At 40.6% G+C, this 17,449-nt stretch overlaps 1 protein-coding gene across 2 annotated transcripts; it reads left to right on the forward strand.

Moving 5' to 3' along the window:
- Window positions 1–151: 151 nt before the first annotated feature.
- mapk14a (mitogen-activated protein kinase 14a) lies at window positions 152–17,064 on the forward strand. Of its 2 annotated transcripts, none has more exons than XM_080898536.1 (12): window positions 152–549; window positions 2,872–3,001; window positions 3,108–3,166; window positions 9,481–9,592; window positions 11,664–11,693; window positions 11,920–11,967; window positions 12,093–12,207; window positions 12,297–12,368; window positions 13,009–13,088; window positions 15,622–15,700; window positions 15,810–15,983; window positions 16,065–17,064. In XM_080898536.1, exons 1-12 carry the CDS (start codon window positions 431–433, stop codon window positions 16,130–16,132), a joined length of 1,086 nt encoding a protein of 361 aa, XP_080754662.1. In that variant the 5' UTR covers window positions 152–430; the 3' UTR covers window positions 16,133–17,064. The 2 variants fall into 2 exon arrangements, with proteins under 2 accessions (XP_080754662.1, XP_080754661.1); XM_080898535.1 differs by lacking the exon at window positions 13,009–13,088 and adding an exon at window positions 13,517–13,596 and having other exon boundaries at window positions 154–549.
- The last annotated feature ends 385 nt before the right edge of the window (window positions 17,065–17,449 follow it).

Here is a 17,449-nt window from a genome sequence, read left to right on the forward strand (position 1 = left end):
TTTTTTATTATTATTATTTTTAATCGTCTGACACCGATTAGTTCTCCGAGTATTTTTCCTGCACTACCTGAACGCAGCACCGTTTCAGACGTCGTCCGCACAGCTGTCCCAACTTTTTTTTCTTTCTTTTTCCCGCGAGATTTTGCGCCGTTTAGCGAAGCGAGTGGGGTGAAATCTCGGGCGAGCGTGAGAACCAGCAGGGTGAGGAGGAACAAATAACGTGGAGACCTGAAAAGTGTGTGCACACATTGCAGAACTTCACAAGAAGGCAGCACGGTAACTTTAAACGACATCAGTTTCTCCGGGGACGAGAAACTTTTCGTTTAGCGCCACTTTTTTTGCACTTTGGTAAAGTTGAGCTCTGCGCGGCTCGGAGTCCCCCACCTTGGAGCAGAAAGTCGGTCGGTGGTCGGCAGTTGGTCCTGCAGGAATGTCGCGACCAGAGAAACACGATTTTTATCGAGAGGAGGTGAACAAGACGATATGGGAAGTCCCGGAGCGGTACCAGAGACTGACCCCGGTTGGATCCGGCGCCTACGGATCTGTCTGGTAAATCGCCTTCCTCCAAAAAGTTCAGTTAGGTGAAGTTAGCCTGACTTGTCCATTCATTTAGACGAGGCCTGCGCTTCACAAGCTAATGGCGAGCAAGGTGGAGCCGCGGTGTCTGTTTGAGCAAGAAAAGCCCAGAACTTGCTATCTTTGACGTGTTACCGAGTTGTAATTATTAAGTGCTAATAAATTCCTGGCTGTGAACTAAGTATAGAAAGTCTGATCCACATGCACTGATCAGTGTGCATGTTAAGAGTCACACAAGTGTTCTGGTCTCCTCAGGTTACTCCGACCACATTTGTTCTGGATAAAGACATTTAATGCACATTGCACCGTTAGTGCAACAAATATAGCTGCTTGCTGCTAGGTAGGTTGTTTGAATTAACTCAGTCCCTTCATATTGACGATGTGAGCACAGCTTCTGGATGTTTTTCTTATTAGGAGCACAAGTGGAAAGTTGAGATGTCCACTTCACTGATCTTGCATGGATAAAGAAAGTCAGAGTGCTGTAATCTAAAACAATGAATAGACCGATAGATTGACTATTTGGCTATTTAAAAAAAATCTATAATAATAATAAGTGCAAACAGTTTTCTGTTTAAGTCACTGTAATGTTAGTATCTTTTACTTTTGTGGCTAACTTTAAAAATAATGACTGAAAATGATCAACAGCTGCTAAAACCTCCCAAGTTGGTTGCTATGAAAACCAGCTGCTGTCTTCATGCAAATTTGATAGGCAGCCTCATCAAAACCTTAATGTTCTCTCAGTGTTGCCTTTCACTCTTGATAACTAGTTATATGTTAGGGAGCCCTGCAGTTAATGTTTGATACGTTATATACAAATCTGCAGCTCAGAGGTATTTGCATGCACAGCAGAGTGGAGATCTTGCCTCTTGAGGGTGGGTTTCCTTAATGTTGCCTAGCGGCAGTAAGGTCATCTTTGGCTGAATGGACCCTTTACATAGGTTTTTAATTAAATGGATTGTGCTGCTGATACGATCTGGGACACAACATAGTCAGTGGTACACTTCTTTTAGTGAGCAGATGTTTGTTTTGCAAATGGAAGAGGACAGCTGTGCTGTTGCTGGGCAATAGGATAATCTGTTGCTGGTCAGATTACTGTCAGCTCGCTGCTACTGCTGCACTGACTGTGATTGTTTTTATTATAACAGTGCGCTGGCTTATATTGTTAGCAGTTACGTGATGACTTCAAGTTTACTGTAGCCAGTAATTTGAAACTGAAACTGAACAGCATGCTCTAAACTGTGTGGCAATGACGCACACCTGAACCCTGCTGCAGGTTGGTGGCTTTATCAGAAGTCGACTCCCATATCATCATACCTAATAAATCGAACGAGTTAAGGAGCGTCTTTGTCCAAGAAGCTTGCACAACTGAACACTGTTATGCGCAAATTGCTAAAGGACATAGTCTTTTTTAGATGTGTTCATACCACTTAAAAAATACTCGTTTTGTTTCAGTGAGGGTGCTGCCTAGATAGTGTCTGCATTATGTAAGACAAAGGATGACTGCACTGTTTTGACTTCCTTCAATCAAACACGAGGTCCTTCTTATGAGGGAGCTGACGGGATGATTTAATATCTAATACAGCTGTATGTGGGATTTACATTCCTGCATGCTCTTGAAATGGGTAAAAGCTCAGTGCAGCAGTGTATGTAGGGAAGAACAGTTAAGGTGACTCAAATATATGCTGAGGAATTGAACCAGAGACTAGAAAGATGCTTCGAGCCCTCTGTTTCTTGCTATGATGATAATCCCTGTATCCATTTTTATTATTAGGTTGGCATTGCTATAGGTGGTTTCTTTGTTAACCTTTAATATCGATTGATGTTGATGTGTCTGCGGGCACGCTGGTGTCCCCACAGCAGTCACACGAGGCCATCCACAAGCCGTGACTCTGTTTAGGTGAGTTAAGCAGGGGTGGGGTGGGTGTTGCTTTTGGGTCAGAGACAGTTGGTTTTCAGAGCGGGGGATATGCTGCTGCCAGGGCTGCTTGCAGTCTGCTGAGAGATGGCATTTTCTGCTGATGTCGTGCTTTTCCCCCCAGCCTTCAGCAGCTCTTCCTGCAACCTACTTTGGTTTTTTGAGAGCAAACTCAGACCCAGACTGAGCCACATGAAACGCTTCAGTTCCTCTGCCTGAAAAGGACGGGCTTGCTTTGATTAAAGCCACAGTCTTTCAGTGTTAAATAAATGCTGATCACTTGTTGGTTTTATGATCTAAATTGGTGTATGCTAAAAGTTAAGGTGTTTTCCCCAATGAGATTTAAGCTCACATGTATGCTTTTGACTTTTTTTAAACAGCTCCGCCATTGACATGGAGACCGGTTTGAAGGTCGCTGTGAAGAAGCTCTCTCGGCCTTTTCAGTCCATCGTCCACGCCAAAAGAACCTACAGAGAGCTGCAGCTGCTTAAACATATGAAACATGAAAACGTGAGTGAGTTGTCTCTCTTCAATTTGATCCGCCTGTTGAGAGCAAAGCCCTGCAGGTCTTTGTTCTTCAGTTTTGAGCTTAACAGTGTTTGTCTCATTCTTGCAGGTAATTGGCCTCTTAGATGTCTTCACCCCTGCCACCTCTCTGAAGGACTTCACCGACGTGTGAGTCGAATGTGCTTCTTTATGTTATCTTAAATTTAAAGTATCAGGGCTTTTGCATAATTTAACAGTGATGTTAAGCTCAGCAGCCTTGAGTTTCTCAGCAGCCCACAATCCCGACTGTTCCTGGAAAACACCTGGAGGCACGCCAGGAGACTGAAAACACTGACAAACATTCTTTAGACTCTCTGCTATGTTAGTTATTCACTCACTGGCTGTAGCCAGTCTCTTCATCACCAGCTTCCTTCCTTCTGTTTCCTGATTTCTGGTTTTGTGGAACATGTAGTACATGCCCTGGTTTACAGAAAAACAGGTAGTTATTGTTTGTTGATGTTAAAATCTCTTGGAAATTGGAAGTGAACAGCTTAGCAGTGACTCAGCATGCAGTTGTGCGTGCTGCCTTGCTTGTTATTGGTGGAGTGTCACTCTTTTTTTTTTTCTTCTTCTTTCTATTTGTTCTTGACACTGAAAGTTCAAACTGTAGCAGATTCCAGGGAGCACCTCATCCAACAAGTGAATGCTTAGAGTCACTCACTTATTTATGATTTCATACTGAAAATGTCCCTGTATTATTGACCCATCCTATTTACTTCATTATCTGAACCAAGCGATACTGGAAGCATTATCGCCAATATCTAAAATTCATGAAGGTCAGTGTGGCAGCAAACTGCACGTCCTGGGAGCATACAGCGGCTAAAGTAAACATTGAAAACAACACCAGTTTTCTAAGTAAAGTCTGAAGGTGCTATTGACATGTCATTTCTCACCAGATGTTGGCAACAATCCACACATTCAAAGAAATCAAACCATAGATGTCCATAAATTCACATATATGTAACAATAAGAAAAAATAAAGAAAAAAGCATTGAACACATGAAGTAAAGGAGGTGTGGAAAGTCATGACACCGGCTAAAATGTATCAGTAGTTGGAAAGCAATCCTGCTATTGGTGCAAATTAATATCAGCTTGTTCAGTCCCAAGTGATGGCCTAAGGTGTCACACCGTAAAACCAGTGAGCTCTCTCAAGACCTTTGCAGCCTTACTGTTGTAAGACATGATGCCACTGATTACAGGAGACTTTCTGAAATACTGAAGGTTCCAGTGAGCATCATGTGTGGGGCTGTTTTTCAGCAACACATCACTGGCACGCTTCATATAAGGATCACTGGAGAAATGTAATGACACATTATTGATTATGAAGATGAAACGAGGGTGGATGTTTCATTGCGGTAATGATCTCAAACATACAGTACGAGAGGAAAAAATTAAGCTGCTAGAATGGTAGCCAATCATCTGACCTGAATCCAATTGAAAGTCTGTGGAAAGAACTAAAGCCCAGAGTTCATTGAAGGGGCACACAGTGCCTGCAGGATTTGAAGAATGGACCAAAATCCCACTTGAGCAATACATGTGACTAGTTTCCTCCATACATGGGGCGTCTTGAAGCTGTAATCACCAGCAAAGGCTTTTGCAAGAAATGTTAGATAAACTTCAGTAAGCATGTTCAATACATTTTCCCTGTGTCATTTTTCATTGGTTGGTTTGCATGGATAGGTTGTTGGTGCAATTTTCATGTCAATGCCACCTTTACAGATATATTTGGTGACACGTTTAATGTTTGTTTTACCTACTTTATATAAACTCTTAACTTGGTTCTCGGCTGCATCACAAACCTCTAATTTGACATTTGCTACCAATTACTTGAAAATGTTGGACATTTGCACTGGGCTCTCTATTACTGCTCTACTGACTGAAGTAAGAAGCAGTAACAAATATGGAAATAAACTCTATCCACTTGTGCAAAGATAAGTTTGTTGGGCAGTCTGTCCTGGGATTTCCCCAGGAAATTATTTGGCTGAGACAGTAGGTCAGTCAGCTCTCTGTGGAGGTGAGTAATTGGAGGGTGACTAAGTCTAACTATGCAATAATCAAATGAATTAATTTATGTAGTTTTCTGTGAAAGTGTCTGTCCTCAGTTTTGTTAAAGGTTATGTGTTACTTTTGCATCAGCTTTTTAATAAAATTTTAAGTTCATATAACTAGAGTCCTAAGCAACAGGGAGTCCTGCAACAGAGCCCTGATCTCAACATCAGTCAGTCTATCCAGGGTCATGTGAAGAGAGCGGAATAAATGAGACTTTTTCCTTGGAACACCAAACCTCCTTTGAAGAGCATCATGTGATTTGAAGTGCCGTGAAACTTGCATGATGTTGTGTTTATAGTGCAACACACAAGCTAGATTTTTTTTTTTTATTAATCATTTGGAGGTATATCACAGTTTTATTCTTGTAATAATTTATAAGGATCATGCAGCCTGTGTTTGGTCTCAGGATAGAAGAAAATAACAACGCTGTGTTCAATATTTGATCTCAAGCTTCTCTGACAGCTCAGTCAGATCACAGTTAACACAATTTAAATTCAGAGTGTGGAAAAGGCTTCTGATAGATGACTCAGGCTCATGCAGAGATTTGAAGTGTAGTGAAGTTTTCTCATTTTTCATCCATCATCTTCTCGAGTATCTCCCCCTCTCTGACGTATTGTGTCTGCACAACCTTTTGAAAGTTGATTAAATCTTTGTGCAATATTTTTCCTAAACTTTTTTTTCCCCCTCTATGATATCGGACATTTAAAATTGCAGCGGTACAGCAGTGCAGTGGTTAGCACTCTTACCTCACAGCTGGAAGGCTCGGGGTCTGAGCCTGTGGGTCGGCTGGGGCCTTCAGAGTGGAGTTTGACACTCCACACTTCCTGTGTTGCAGTTTTCCCAGTTCTTCAGTGTCCTCTCAGAGTCCAGAGAGTATTGGTAGTTTTTAAATTGATTACAGGGGGGTAGATGCCATACCCTGCCTCTTGTAGGGATATGTTCCAGCCTCTGATGACCCAGTTGGATAAGTGGTTAAGAAATTGATTGGATGAATTGCAACAGATTGTATATACAGCGGGGAAAATAAGTATTTGACACATCAGCATTTTTATCAGTAAGGGGATTTCCAAGTGGACCATTGACACAACATTTCCACCAGATGTTGCCATCAAGCCAAATATTGACGTCATACAAACAAATCAGAACATATAAGTATACAAGTGAAACCACAATAAATAAAGTGAAATGACACAGGGAATAAGTATTGAATACATGGAGATAACAAGGGGCAAAATGACATAGAAAGCCAGGAGATCACCTGAAATCTGTCAGTATTGATAGAGAAATCCTGTCCCCTATCAGTACTAATTGATATCAGCTGCTTTAGTCCTAATTGATGGCCTATAAAGGCTCCTCATTACCCAGAAGGCACACAGGAAAGACTTCATGATGGGTAAAAGCAAAGAACTCTCTCAAGATCTTCGTAATCTTATCGTTGAAAAGCATTTTGATGGGAATGGTTATAGGTGCATTTCCAGAATGCTGAATGTTCCTGTGAGCACTGTGGGGGCCATTATCCGGAAATGGAAAGTGCATCAGTTCACCATAAACCTGCCACGATCAGGTGCTCCACGCAAGATCCCTGTCCGAGGAGTCCAAAGAATAATCAGGAGGGTTCTCCAAGAGCCAAGAACCACTCGGATAGAACTTCAGGAAGACCTTGCATCAGCAGGTACTGTTGTTTCAAAGAAAACTATAAGCAATGCACTGAACCGCCATGGCATCCATGCACGCTCACCACGCAAGACTCCATTGCTGAACAAAAAGCATGTCAAGGCTCGGTTAAAATTTGCGCAACAGCATTTGGAGAAGCCTGTGGATTATTGGACGACTATAGTATGGTCAGATGAAAGCAAAATTGAACTTTTTGGCAGTCATTCTACACACCATGTTTGGAGAAGAAATGACACTGCTCACCACCCCAAGAACACCATACCAACAGTCAAGTTTGGGGGTGGAAGCATCATGGTTTGGGGCTGCTTTTCAGCAAGGGGTACTGGCAGACTTCATATTATTGAAGGCAGGATGAATGGAGAGATGTACCGGGACATTCTGGATAAAAATCTGCTGCCATCTACCAGGAAGCTAAAAATGAAAAGAGGGTGGACATTTCAGCAAGACAATGATCCCAAACACAAGGCCAAGGAAACAATGAAGTGGTTTCAAAGAAAGAAAATCAAGTTGCTTGAATGGCCCAGTCAATCACCTGACCTAAATCCCATAGAAAATCTATGGAGAGAACTGAAGATTAAAGTTCATAAAAGAGGCCCAAGGAACCTTCAAGATTTAAAGACCGTTTGTGTGGAAGAATGGGCCAGAATCACTCCTGAGCAATGCAGACGACTGGTCTATCCATACAAGAGGCGTCTAGAAGCTGTAATCACCAACAAAGGCTTTTCTACAAAGTATTGAATAAAGTGTGTTCAATACTTATTCCCTGTGTCATTTCACTTTATTTATTATGGTTTAACTTGTATACTTATATGTTCTGATTTGATTGTATGACTTCAATATTTGGCTTGATGGCAACATCTGGTGGAAATGTTGTGTCAATAGTCCACTTGGAAATCCCCTTACTGATAAAAATGCTGATGTGTCAAATACTTATTTTCCCCGCTGTAAAAGATGGGCAGAGCCAATATGACATCACTCATTGCTTTCTAAATTCTGCATTTTGAAGCATCACTGCTGGTGTTTAGGCACCAGCGTGTTAAATTTGTTTTGAGCCAGAAGTGACCATATTTGGATGAGAAGGTCGAGTGCAGGGTTGCCAGCTAAGGCGTGTGCGCTTCTTTGCCACAGAACAGAGGGACTTTTAAACTTAACCAAAACCTAACAGTTAAAGAAATGCTATAAAAATCACTTTATAAGAATCGGTCCATTTACCATAAAGTTGCAATAAAGGGATAAAACACTAAAAGAGGGTAAAACTACTTTCTTATACTTGGCCATCATCAGGTTTTCAATGTATGTAAATTTGGAATTTTAATATTAAAGTCTTAAGGATTATATTTATTTATTATTTTTGTTTATTTTTTTGTTTTTTGCTTTTTAAGTCTCCAGTGGCCCCTTTAAGAATTGCACGTTATTTATTTATTTATGTAAAGATGATTCATGTCAGTGCAGCATCATTTCAAACCACATGTGCTCATCTCTGCTGCAGGCTTGCAGCTCGAAGTGTGACGCACTGAAATGTGGAATAAACTGTTTGCAGTTGCATTGCTTCTTGGGTAATGTAGGCACAGGGCCTTTGAAAGGGAAGACAAATGTATGACTAACAAAATAAGAGGGCCCACAACGCTAAACTGCTGAAGTAGACTCATTGAAACTGAACACTTTAATGACTTGCTGGAATTTTGTCTTCATACTTCGAGTGGCAGCATCTGTGTGCTGTTGTAATGGAGAGCCGTCCACTCAAGAAGCCCTGCCCTCCTCCCAGAAAAGCATAATGATATGGAGGACTCGAGGCAATGCAAGGTCACACATGTAGAGCACATGTAAAGCTTGGACCCCTGTGGGAAAAAGAACAGGGGGTGAGTCAGTGGGCTGGCATGCCTTTTGCAGTGTTTGACACTGTTCTCCAGTGCATATCTGCCAAACGCTGTAAAGTTTCTGCATGCAACGTAAAAATAAGTAAAAATGGCAACTGTGCAGGTGCTCTGGGTATGACCCTGAGACTCCTCAGTGCTCTAGCCATGCCCCTCTTTCTTTAGGAGAGAGGAGAAGAGAGGTCACTATTCATATTTTATATACGTGTGTGTATCTATTCCCCCCCCCCCCCCCAGGCGAATGAACTTAGGCGAGTGTCTGTGTCCTTATGTCTGCAGCTGAGAACAAGTTCAAGCACAACCAGATGCTATTTTAAGCCCTCGTTCTCTGTACTGTGTGAGAATAGAAGAGTATTCATGAAACGGGTATTTGTTGTGCAGCGGACTGACGAAGCAGCACGTGGCTCTGTGAGTTTTGGCTCCAAAAGTGCTCGTCTAGCATCCCGCTGCAGACTCCTTCCACAAGTGCTGTTTGGGCATTTTAAACAGCTTTGGGATTAGATTTGAATTATCCACTGATGCAGTACTATTAAGCCCATTTATCTGGGGTGTGTTGTTAAATGACATTCCATTTGTGAAGGGCTTGGCCTTTCGGTGCCTCTCGAGAGACGTGAGAGTGAAAAGAAGTAGCAGCTAAACCGGTTTAAGCTCACATAGCCATATGGGGAAATTAGGCACAGGCTGCAAACAGCTCTGAAATTATTAGTTTGGAAGTGCAAATACATTTTATGACATTAGTATTTTTTTCTTTTTTTCTTTTTTTTTTTAAATGACGTGACAAACACTGGCATGGCTTCTGACACTTGTCTGTTTAAGCTGGGACAACAATCTTTTCTGCTTTGGCAGGTATCTCGTGACTCATCTAATGGGGGCAGATCTCAACAACATAGTCAAATGTCAAAAGCTCACCGATGACCACGTGCAGTTTCTCATATACCAGATCCTCCGAGGATTAAAGGTGAGCTTAAAGGAATGATTGATGTTGTGGAAAACGTGCTTATTTCTTTCCTTTTCTTGAGCAAGATAAAGATTGATGCCACCCTCATATCTGGTCAGCTTAGCAAATGCTAGAGTCCTAAGTGTCTGCTAGCTAACCTGGGCAAGGAAAATGTATTCATATAGCACTTTTCACAGACAAAAATCAGAAAGTGCTTCACAATAAATGCAACTCTCCCTTTCCTGTCCTTAGTGGTCAGACTGTGTTGGAGATTCTAGTGAAATCTCTTCAGGTTTGCTGTGGTTTAGAGCAGGGGTGTCAAACGTATGGCCTGTGGACAATTGTATCTGGCCTGTGAGATAATTTCATATGTCAGTTATTAATGGCCGGGTTGTATGTAGCAGCCTAATCTTCAGCCCTGCTGAGAATCCATGCAGGCAGGGATGGGACTTTAATTTGATGGGCACACCATGTGGCCAAATACATGCAAAGACAGACTGGGATCATACCATTATTGAAAGAAGGAAGGGGGGCAGACGTTCCAAGACGACAAGTGTAGTGGTACAGGCCGGGTAACCAGAGAGACGGGGCAACCGGATTTTAATGCAAGCGTGTTGGGGAAAAGTGATGAAATGAATAAAATGAGCAGCACCTGGCTGCATTTCAATGATATTGAAGATTACAAAGCTTAGCACAGAGCCATGGCTCAGTGTCCGAGTGTCTGACAGGCCTGAATGTTAAGAAGTTTGATCTGCTGCTTACCACAAACAGCCTCAAGCAGAAATTTTGGACTTTTAACTTTATTTTCATAGGTTTTACAGCTTTTCCTACTGATAAAAACTTCCCTTATTGTCATTCACACTACGCAAAGTAATTAAGCAATAAACATTTAACCTGTTGAACCCCATCAGGGGGGAGAACATCTGGTTTAACGGGATGTACCGCCAGATCTGTTATTTAAACACAGACACCTATGGCATTCACAGAAAGGTCAGAATGTCAGCAAAAAGCCCACAAAACCATTTCAACAACCACCTAATGGCTAAAACAACAAACGATTAAAAAACAGGTCAACAGATTTTGCAAAAACATGTAAACACAAAGCGCAGAGCCCCCCTTCTGTTTACTGAAAGTCACCATCTCTGTTTTGTCTCTCTTTGACCAAAACTCACTGAACCAGAAGCAAAAGATGACATTTGAAACGCATTGTAATGAATTCCCTCTTACCTCTGCTGTGATAAAATCCTACTTCCTGCACAGCTTTGTCTCTCTGTGTGTTTAAAGACCGCTTTCTCATCAAAAATCTTCTTTTTTTTAATGTCTTATTTGCTTGGTCACCAGTCTACCATTGTGTACAGTGTTGTCGGCCGCCAAGGTTAGAATCACTCCTGAGTTCCACCTGTGTGTACTTTCAGTGGAGTGAGGATTTTACTTATTGTCTTAACTGTGTTCAGTTACAAATCATGTTTACTCAAGCTTCACTGCTGTTGTTACAGTAAAAACGAAATTGGCAGATAGCGTCACAGATGAGTTATTATCTGTATTAATAGTTAGTTTAGGTAAACAAGTTCTTTCTGGCATTCAGGCGGTGCTTATACACTAAACCTGTTCTGAGGTACTAGGAAAAGGATTTCACCTTTGAACTGAGATGTGTTTGTGAATCTGCTTTGGTCCGAGTGGCGTAAATCTTGTCTTCAGACCGATCTTTTTTGTGACTGCATGACAAAGCACCAACTACAACTGCACCACAGGTGGCAGAGGTTCAAGAAGTATAACAGGAATGGTGACTCGGCTCTTGTATCTACAGCTGTCCGTGTCCACAACAGAGTGTAATCAAGGCCTTAGCTGCCCTCCATGTTTCCATTCTCTACTGTAGGCAAAGATGACCTTCTCCTAGCGCCATATATTTAATGTACAGATATGAGAGTGGTATCATTATATTATCTACCTCTAAGCAAGGAGTTCCTTCAGTGATTCTTATCTAATGTTTTTACATCGTGTCCTGTATCTCCTGATGTGTTTTGTTGTGTTAAATCAGTCTATCTGTAAACACATGATGTAATCTGACACGTCTGCTCCCGTCTCTCTGCAGTATATTCACTCAGCAGGCATCATACATCGAGTAAGTGCTGTTTCATTTTATAGTAACTTTTGTCAGACAATCGTTGAACAGGAGGACATGAAGTGTCCTGGGGTTTGACTTCTTTCACTTTGCAGAGTCAGACTTGTTAATCCTGTGAAAAGAAAGGAAGTCATAACGCTTTGACTTTAGATTTAATTTTTAATGATGCAAGACTCATCTTTTAACAAAGAACAGATTTACTTCATCTCACCATCTTGGTTTACAGGATTTAAAACCAAGTAACCTTGCAGTGAATGAAGACTGTGAGCTGAAGGTCAGTGAAGCGCTGCTTTTATTTGAAACATCAGTTTATCTCAAAACTGCCTACAAATGTAAATGATTTGTTTGTATTTTTTAAGTCTTGCTTCTTTTTTTTTTTGGCATCTAAATTGTTGTCAGATTTTGGACTTTGGTCTGGCACGACACACCGACGATGAGATGACCGGCTACGTGGCGACCCGCTGGTACCGTGCCCCAGAGATCATGTTGAACTGGATGCATTACAACATGACAGGTAGACGGCATAAAGAAGCTCCCCTCTGTGATCCGTCTGTAAATAGAAGAGTGTTCTGGGTATAATGTCTGTGTCCTTCTGTGTTTCAGTGGATATTTGGTCTGTGGGATGCATAATGGCAGAACTTCTCACTGGACGTGCTCTGTTTCCCGGCACTGACCGTATCCTTTTCATCTGACAGTTCGCTGTGCACACCATGAACTCCTGCAGCTGACAAACAATTTACATAACAAATTAAACTGATCCAACACACACCGATGATGACGTAGAGGCACGCTGATTTGTCTGCAATAAATCTGCAATACTGCTTTTCTCCGTCCTCACACGGAAAGCCGCCTTTCCTTTTCAACACGACTCTGCCTGAGGCGTTTTCTCATGAAGAGCGATCACACATTTTTCTCACTTGACACATGCACCTCTGAGTAATTTTTCCACTTTGGCACTATGACTCTTTCTATATTTTAAGTGTGTATCTTTGGCTCAGGTACACTTTCACTCTGTCTTTCCTTGCACCACCCTGTTTCTTTCTCTCTTTTCTTTTGCCAGTATTTGGTAGCTAACTGCTGAGCTTGTAAGCAAGCGCTCCACTAGGCTGCCCACCGCCTCCAATCATTTTCTATTAAAAGCACCCAATATAAATGAATTCAATGTCTTCCACAGGAAACATCTCAGATTCCTTTTTTCCCTCCTGTGTGTGAAATGTAAAGATGATGGGATTGATTATTACATAGCTTCAAAGGAGGTCAGATTACAGATGTCCCCATGTGCAGCGTCTGGTCTTCCTTTACCGTGTGCTGGTAGATATTGATCAGTTGAAGTTAATCATGCTGCTCGTCGGAAAACCAGGTCCAGAGCTCTTGAAGAAAATCTCTTCAGAGTCTGTGAGTTCACAAAGCTGTGCAAGTTTTGTGTTTTTTTTTTTTTTTTTTTTTTTCTCCCCCCTCTCTGTCTAACCGTATTTCTGCTCTAAACTCTGCACTCTGTGGTTCAGCTGGAAATATCTGCTTTGTAATGACAGCATGTTTTTCACCCTCTAGCCTTGTGGGTGTGCTTTGCTTCCTCTGAAGAGCATTAAGCAGTGTTTGCTGTGAGATTATTGTTACACAGGTGATTTCATCTTTCACTGTGTGTCTGTAATGAGAAGTGTTGTCATGTGTCTTTCCTCTAATTCTGAGGATGCTTAAGCTTTAGTTTTGTTTTTTTTCTGGGCTCAAAGCTTGGAGACTCGTGACCTGGAGTTTAGCCCCAGACACAGCTTCTTAACTAACTCTGCTCTGTCACTATACTCCCCTTGACACAAACTTCAAAGATATAAACCAGCTTCAGCACATACTGCGTCTGACAGGGACGCCCACAGCAACTCTAATGAACAGGATGCCCAGCTATGAGGTGAGGAGGATACAGAGGTACTTTCTTGAGAGCGGACTAGCAGCGGGCGGACAGTCAGACTTTCCTCAGAATTTATGCTTATGTTGATGGTTTCCACACTAACACATCCTAAAATAGAACAAAAGCAACAAGAAGCACTCAGAGCGCAAACCTCCGCCAAGACAGCTCAGCCCCTAAACATTATTTATGTGCATGTAGTATAAGTGTAGCATTCACTCAATTGTTTTACAAAAATCCAAACGTTACTTGTGCATGAATAACTTGAGCTTCTTATATAATAATATTCGACAGTATATTTCCAACTATCTAGGCAGCTCATTCTCCTTCTCTTCACTTTCTTGAAAAATAAAACACATTTTAGGCTCAACTTATAAGAAAGGTACATATAAAAATGAGGTCAGAGGTCAAATGTGACATATTTGGATGCAAACTATTATGTTGATATTTAGAATTCCAGTATACCAGTATCTCTTCTTAAATGTTGCCAATACAAAGGTAGTGGAATTTGAATCATAGTTTTAAAGATAAAAGATATTTTACTTGACCTCGAAGAAGAGGTCAGAGATCCAAAGTAATGTGATATTTTGAACCCTCATTATCATTATATGCCTATATATTGTCAATACAAACAGTGGCAGTAAGCTATATATTATCACTTTAGCCTTCAGATCAATCTGTTGAACTTGAAGCAGAGGTTAGAGGTCAAATATGACTTTATACAGTACTTTTACCACACCTGTAAGAATTATAAGTTATGAGACTTTTTTTCAATAAATAATGAAAATGACCTTGAAGACCTTGGTGGATGTAAACTTTTCGATCTATCATGTTTACAGACAGAATGACACGCCCATAAACGCTACCAATAAGATAACCGCCATGGCGGAGGTATTAATATTTGAAGCCACATTTTAAAAAGAGCTTCAAGGTTTAAGGAAAACTCAAACTCCTTTTGAGGCAAGTGGGGCGCAAGGAGGAACTAGACCTCTTGGGGCAAAAAGCTCGAATTAAACACAGAATTTTACCGTTTCAGTCACTCCTGTGTCGTGTGACGTGCTTGCTGGACGTGGTTATAACAGTGATTTGCAAAAAGCACCTTGAGTTGGATTTAAAAAAAGTGCACTTCTCGATTTAAATGTTAAGGTTACTAACAGCATTTTGATGTTCAGTGTTTTTTCTTTTTGTTTCCCCCTTAGAAAGGTGCCATCTTCTTCCACCATAACACACTTATTTTCAAACCACACGTTGAATTAATGAGAGGTTTTTTATGAAGAGTATTATGATTGTAATACTTTTTCTTTGCTTCCCTAATAGACAAAGACAACAGTCCTTTCTTTTTACAGGATACTTGGTTTATTATTTTTTAAACTTTATTATAATTCTTTAAAAATATTTAATAAAAAGCCATTATAAGAATTGGATATCCTTTCTGTCATCGTTGTATTTTTACTCAGTTGTATATAGTATTTGTATTTGTATTCTATTTTTATCTTATTGTATATTTATTTTATTTTATTCTACTGTATATAGTATTTTATTCTATTCTGTACAGTTGTGTACTGTATTTATTCTTATTGTATTCTAATTTTTGCCTCATAACTTTTGCACTGTCCACTTCCTGCTGTGACAAAACAAATTTCCCACGTGTGGGACTAATAAAGGTTATCTTATCTTATCTTATCTTATTAGAAACAAGGTTTGCAGTGTAAACACTTGCACTCATAGGCACTAATGGGTTTTTGACTGCATGTGTCTCACTTCAGGCAAAGAGTCGAACTCTGTAGCAATACATAATACAAGCTCAAGTTCCTCAATAATTCTTCATAAATCTAGTTTTAAAGATGCTCTAATTATCACAAGAGGAACTTGTTGACTGTAAACTGCACTCATCAGGAAACGCAGCACAGATGTGGATAGATCGAAAAGCCGAACAGGTTGGAAAAAGTTAAATGAAATAATGTGTCACGACATGTTGCTGTTGGTAGGAACTCATGTTTGGTTTACTCTGTTGATGTGTCTTCACAGGCCAGAAACTACATCAGCTCCTTGCCACACATGCCCAAGAGGAGCTTTGCTGATGTATTTATTGGCGCCAACCCACTCGGTAATGCCAAAGAGAACCTGGTTTTTCCCTATGATTTACAAAGTTTACATAAAGAAACAATGGGATTGAGTGTGATTCAGTCATGTTTACATGCGGATGCGTTTTTAAGCTGTGGATCTTCTGGAGAGAATGCTGGTTCTGGATACGGATAAGAGGATAACGGCAGCTGAAGCTCTGGCCCACCCCTACTTCGGTCAATACCACGATCCAGACGACGAGCCTGAAGCCGAGCCTTACGACCAGAGCTTCGAGAGCCGGGAGCTGCAGATCGATGAGTGGAAACGTACGTCTTCTCGCGCTAAAACTGACAGCATGCTGATGTATTCCTCGGTAAAGAAACAAATCATCTTCTCCTTTTTTGCAGGATTAACCTTTGAGGAGGTGTGCAGTTTCCAGCCACCTAGCTTTGATGATGAGGATGACACAGAGTAATGAGACGCAGCACCAGTTCAACTCAAGCTTTTGACTACATAACTTATGCTTTAAAGTCTCAGACACACACCAGCCCTTATTAGTCTATTGAGAAAACATAACCAGAAAACATAAGAAAAAAGTTGTTATTCTTATTTATAAATGACTTAATGTTGGTCAGTTGCTGGAAAACGTCCCTTCTCGCCAACAACTAAAATAGTTTTCTATTTAATATTTAGACTTTATTTCGACTCCTCACTGTGACGCTGAGATGCTGAAACACTTTGACCTATTGCTGTGCTAGTTTTTGTTTTTTGATTAATTTATGGATGAGCATTTTTCTGTTAGTTGAAAAAGGAGTTTGCTAGTGAACCACTTCCAAGCAGTTGCCCCCGATTCTTGAATTTCTGTGACAGACGTACATTTCTGTGTTTTTAGGTGTTTGACAATTGGGACAATGTGCCTTCTTTGTGCAGTCACTGAACTTTAATGCTCACCAACTAGATTTCTCACATTTTACTGTTCAATTTGATTAATTTAGTTAGATGAACTCTGAGCCTTTTCCTATGTAGGGTTTTATTATTATTATTTTCACCAAGGCCCATAAATATGAAGAGAAATCTGCATAGTACATGCTTTGCTCAAATTGTGTAAATATATATGTTCCATGTTTTTTAAAATTTCACACATGTTCTGAAGCAATCACTGTTAGCATGTACGTCAAGACATTGTGTGTGTTCGCTAGTGTGTTGTTGGTTTATATGAATTTAAGTGTCGTGCCATAGCTTTTAATAAAAATGCAGCTTAAATGTGTAAAAGGAGGGATTTGTATTTATACTTTGTGGAGCTGGTATTTATAAGCAATCGAAGGATCCCTTGAGCTATTTTCAATTTTGCAGAGTAACTACTGCTTTAAGTCCTTTGTTTAACAAAATAAAGACTTATTTCTAAGAGATTGTATTGTTTTTAATTTTTTATCCTTATTTCCAAGCCAATCACTTATCTCTAACTATGATGCCTTACCATGATTCATGGACTTGTGAAATCACCTTTAGCAGTGAATTGAAGTAATAGTTTTCTGTGTGATTACCAGCCTCTCACATCATTGAGGAGGAATTTGCATCAGTTCGTTGAGGTTTGTGGGTATTAATTTACGCACAGCCCTTTTACGGACCCAGCACAGCATATCAGTTAGGGCTGGACCATTGCAACAACATAAGCCATTCTTTTGTAGATTTGCTGCTATGCTTGAGATCAGTCTAGTATTGCATGAGGCAAACTTTGGCTGTCAGACAGACAGCCTCACATTTATCTCTAGTGTGTATATATATACACACA

Source organism: Rhamphochromis sp. 'chilingali' (genome assembly GCF_963969265.1).
Source record: "Rhamphochromis sp. 'chilingali' genome assembly, chromosome: 12".
Classification (NCBI taxonomy): Eukaryota; Metazoa; Chordata; class Actinopteri; order Cichliformes; family Cichlidae; genus Rhamphochromis; species Rhamphochromis sp. 'chilingali'.

Bases quoted from the DNA above. Each gene is read 5' to 3' on its own strand.
- mapk14a (XM_080898536.1), top strand. From the start codon at position 431: ATGTCGCGACCAGAGAAACACGATTTTTATCGAGAGGAGGTGAACAAG. The intron at 3,002-3,107 runs GTGAGTGAGTTG...TCATTCTTGCAG, and splicing joins AACATATGAAACATGAAAAC to GTAATTGGCCTCTTAGATGT. The intron at 3,167-9,480 runs GTGAGTCGAATG...CTGCTTTGGCAG, and splicing joins CTGAAGGACTTCACCGACGT to GTATCTCGTGACTCATCTAA.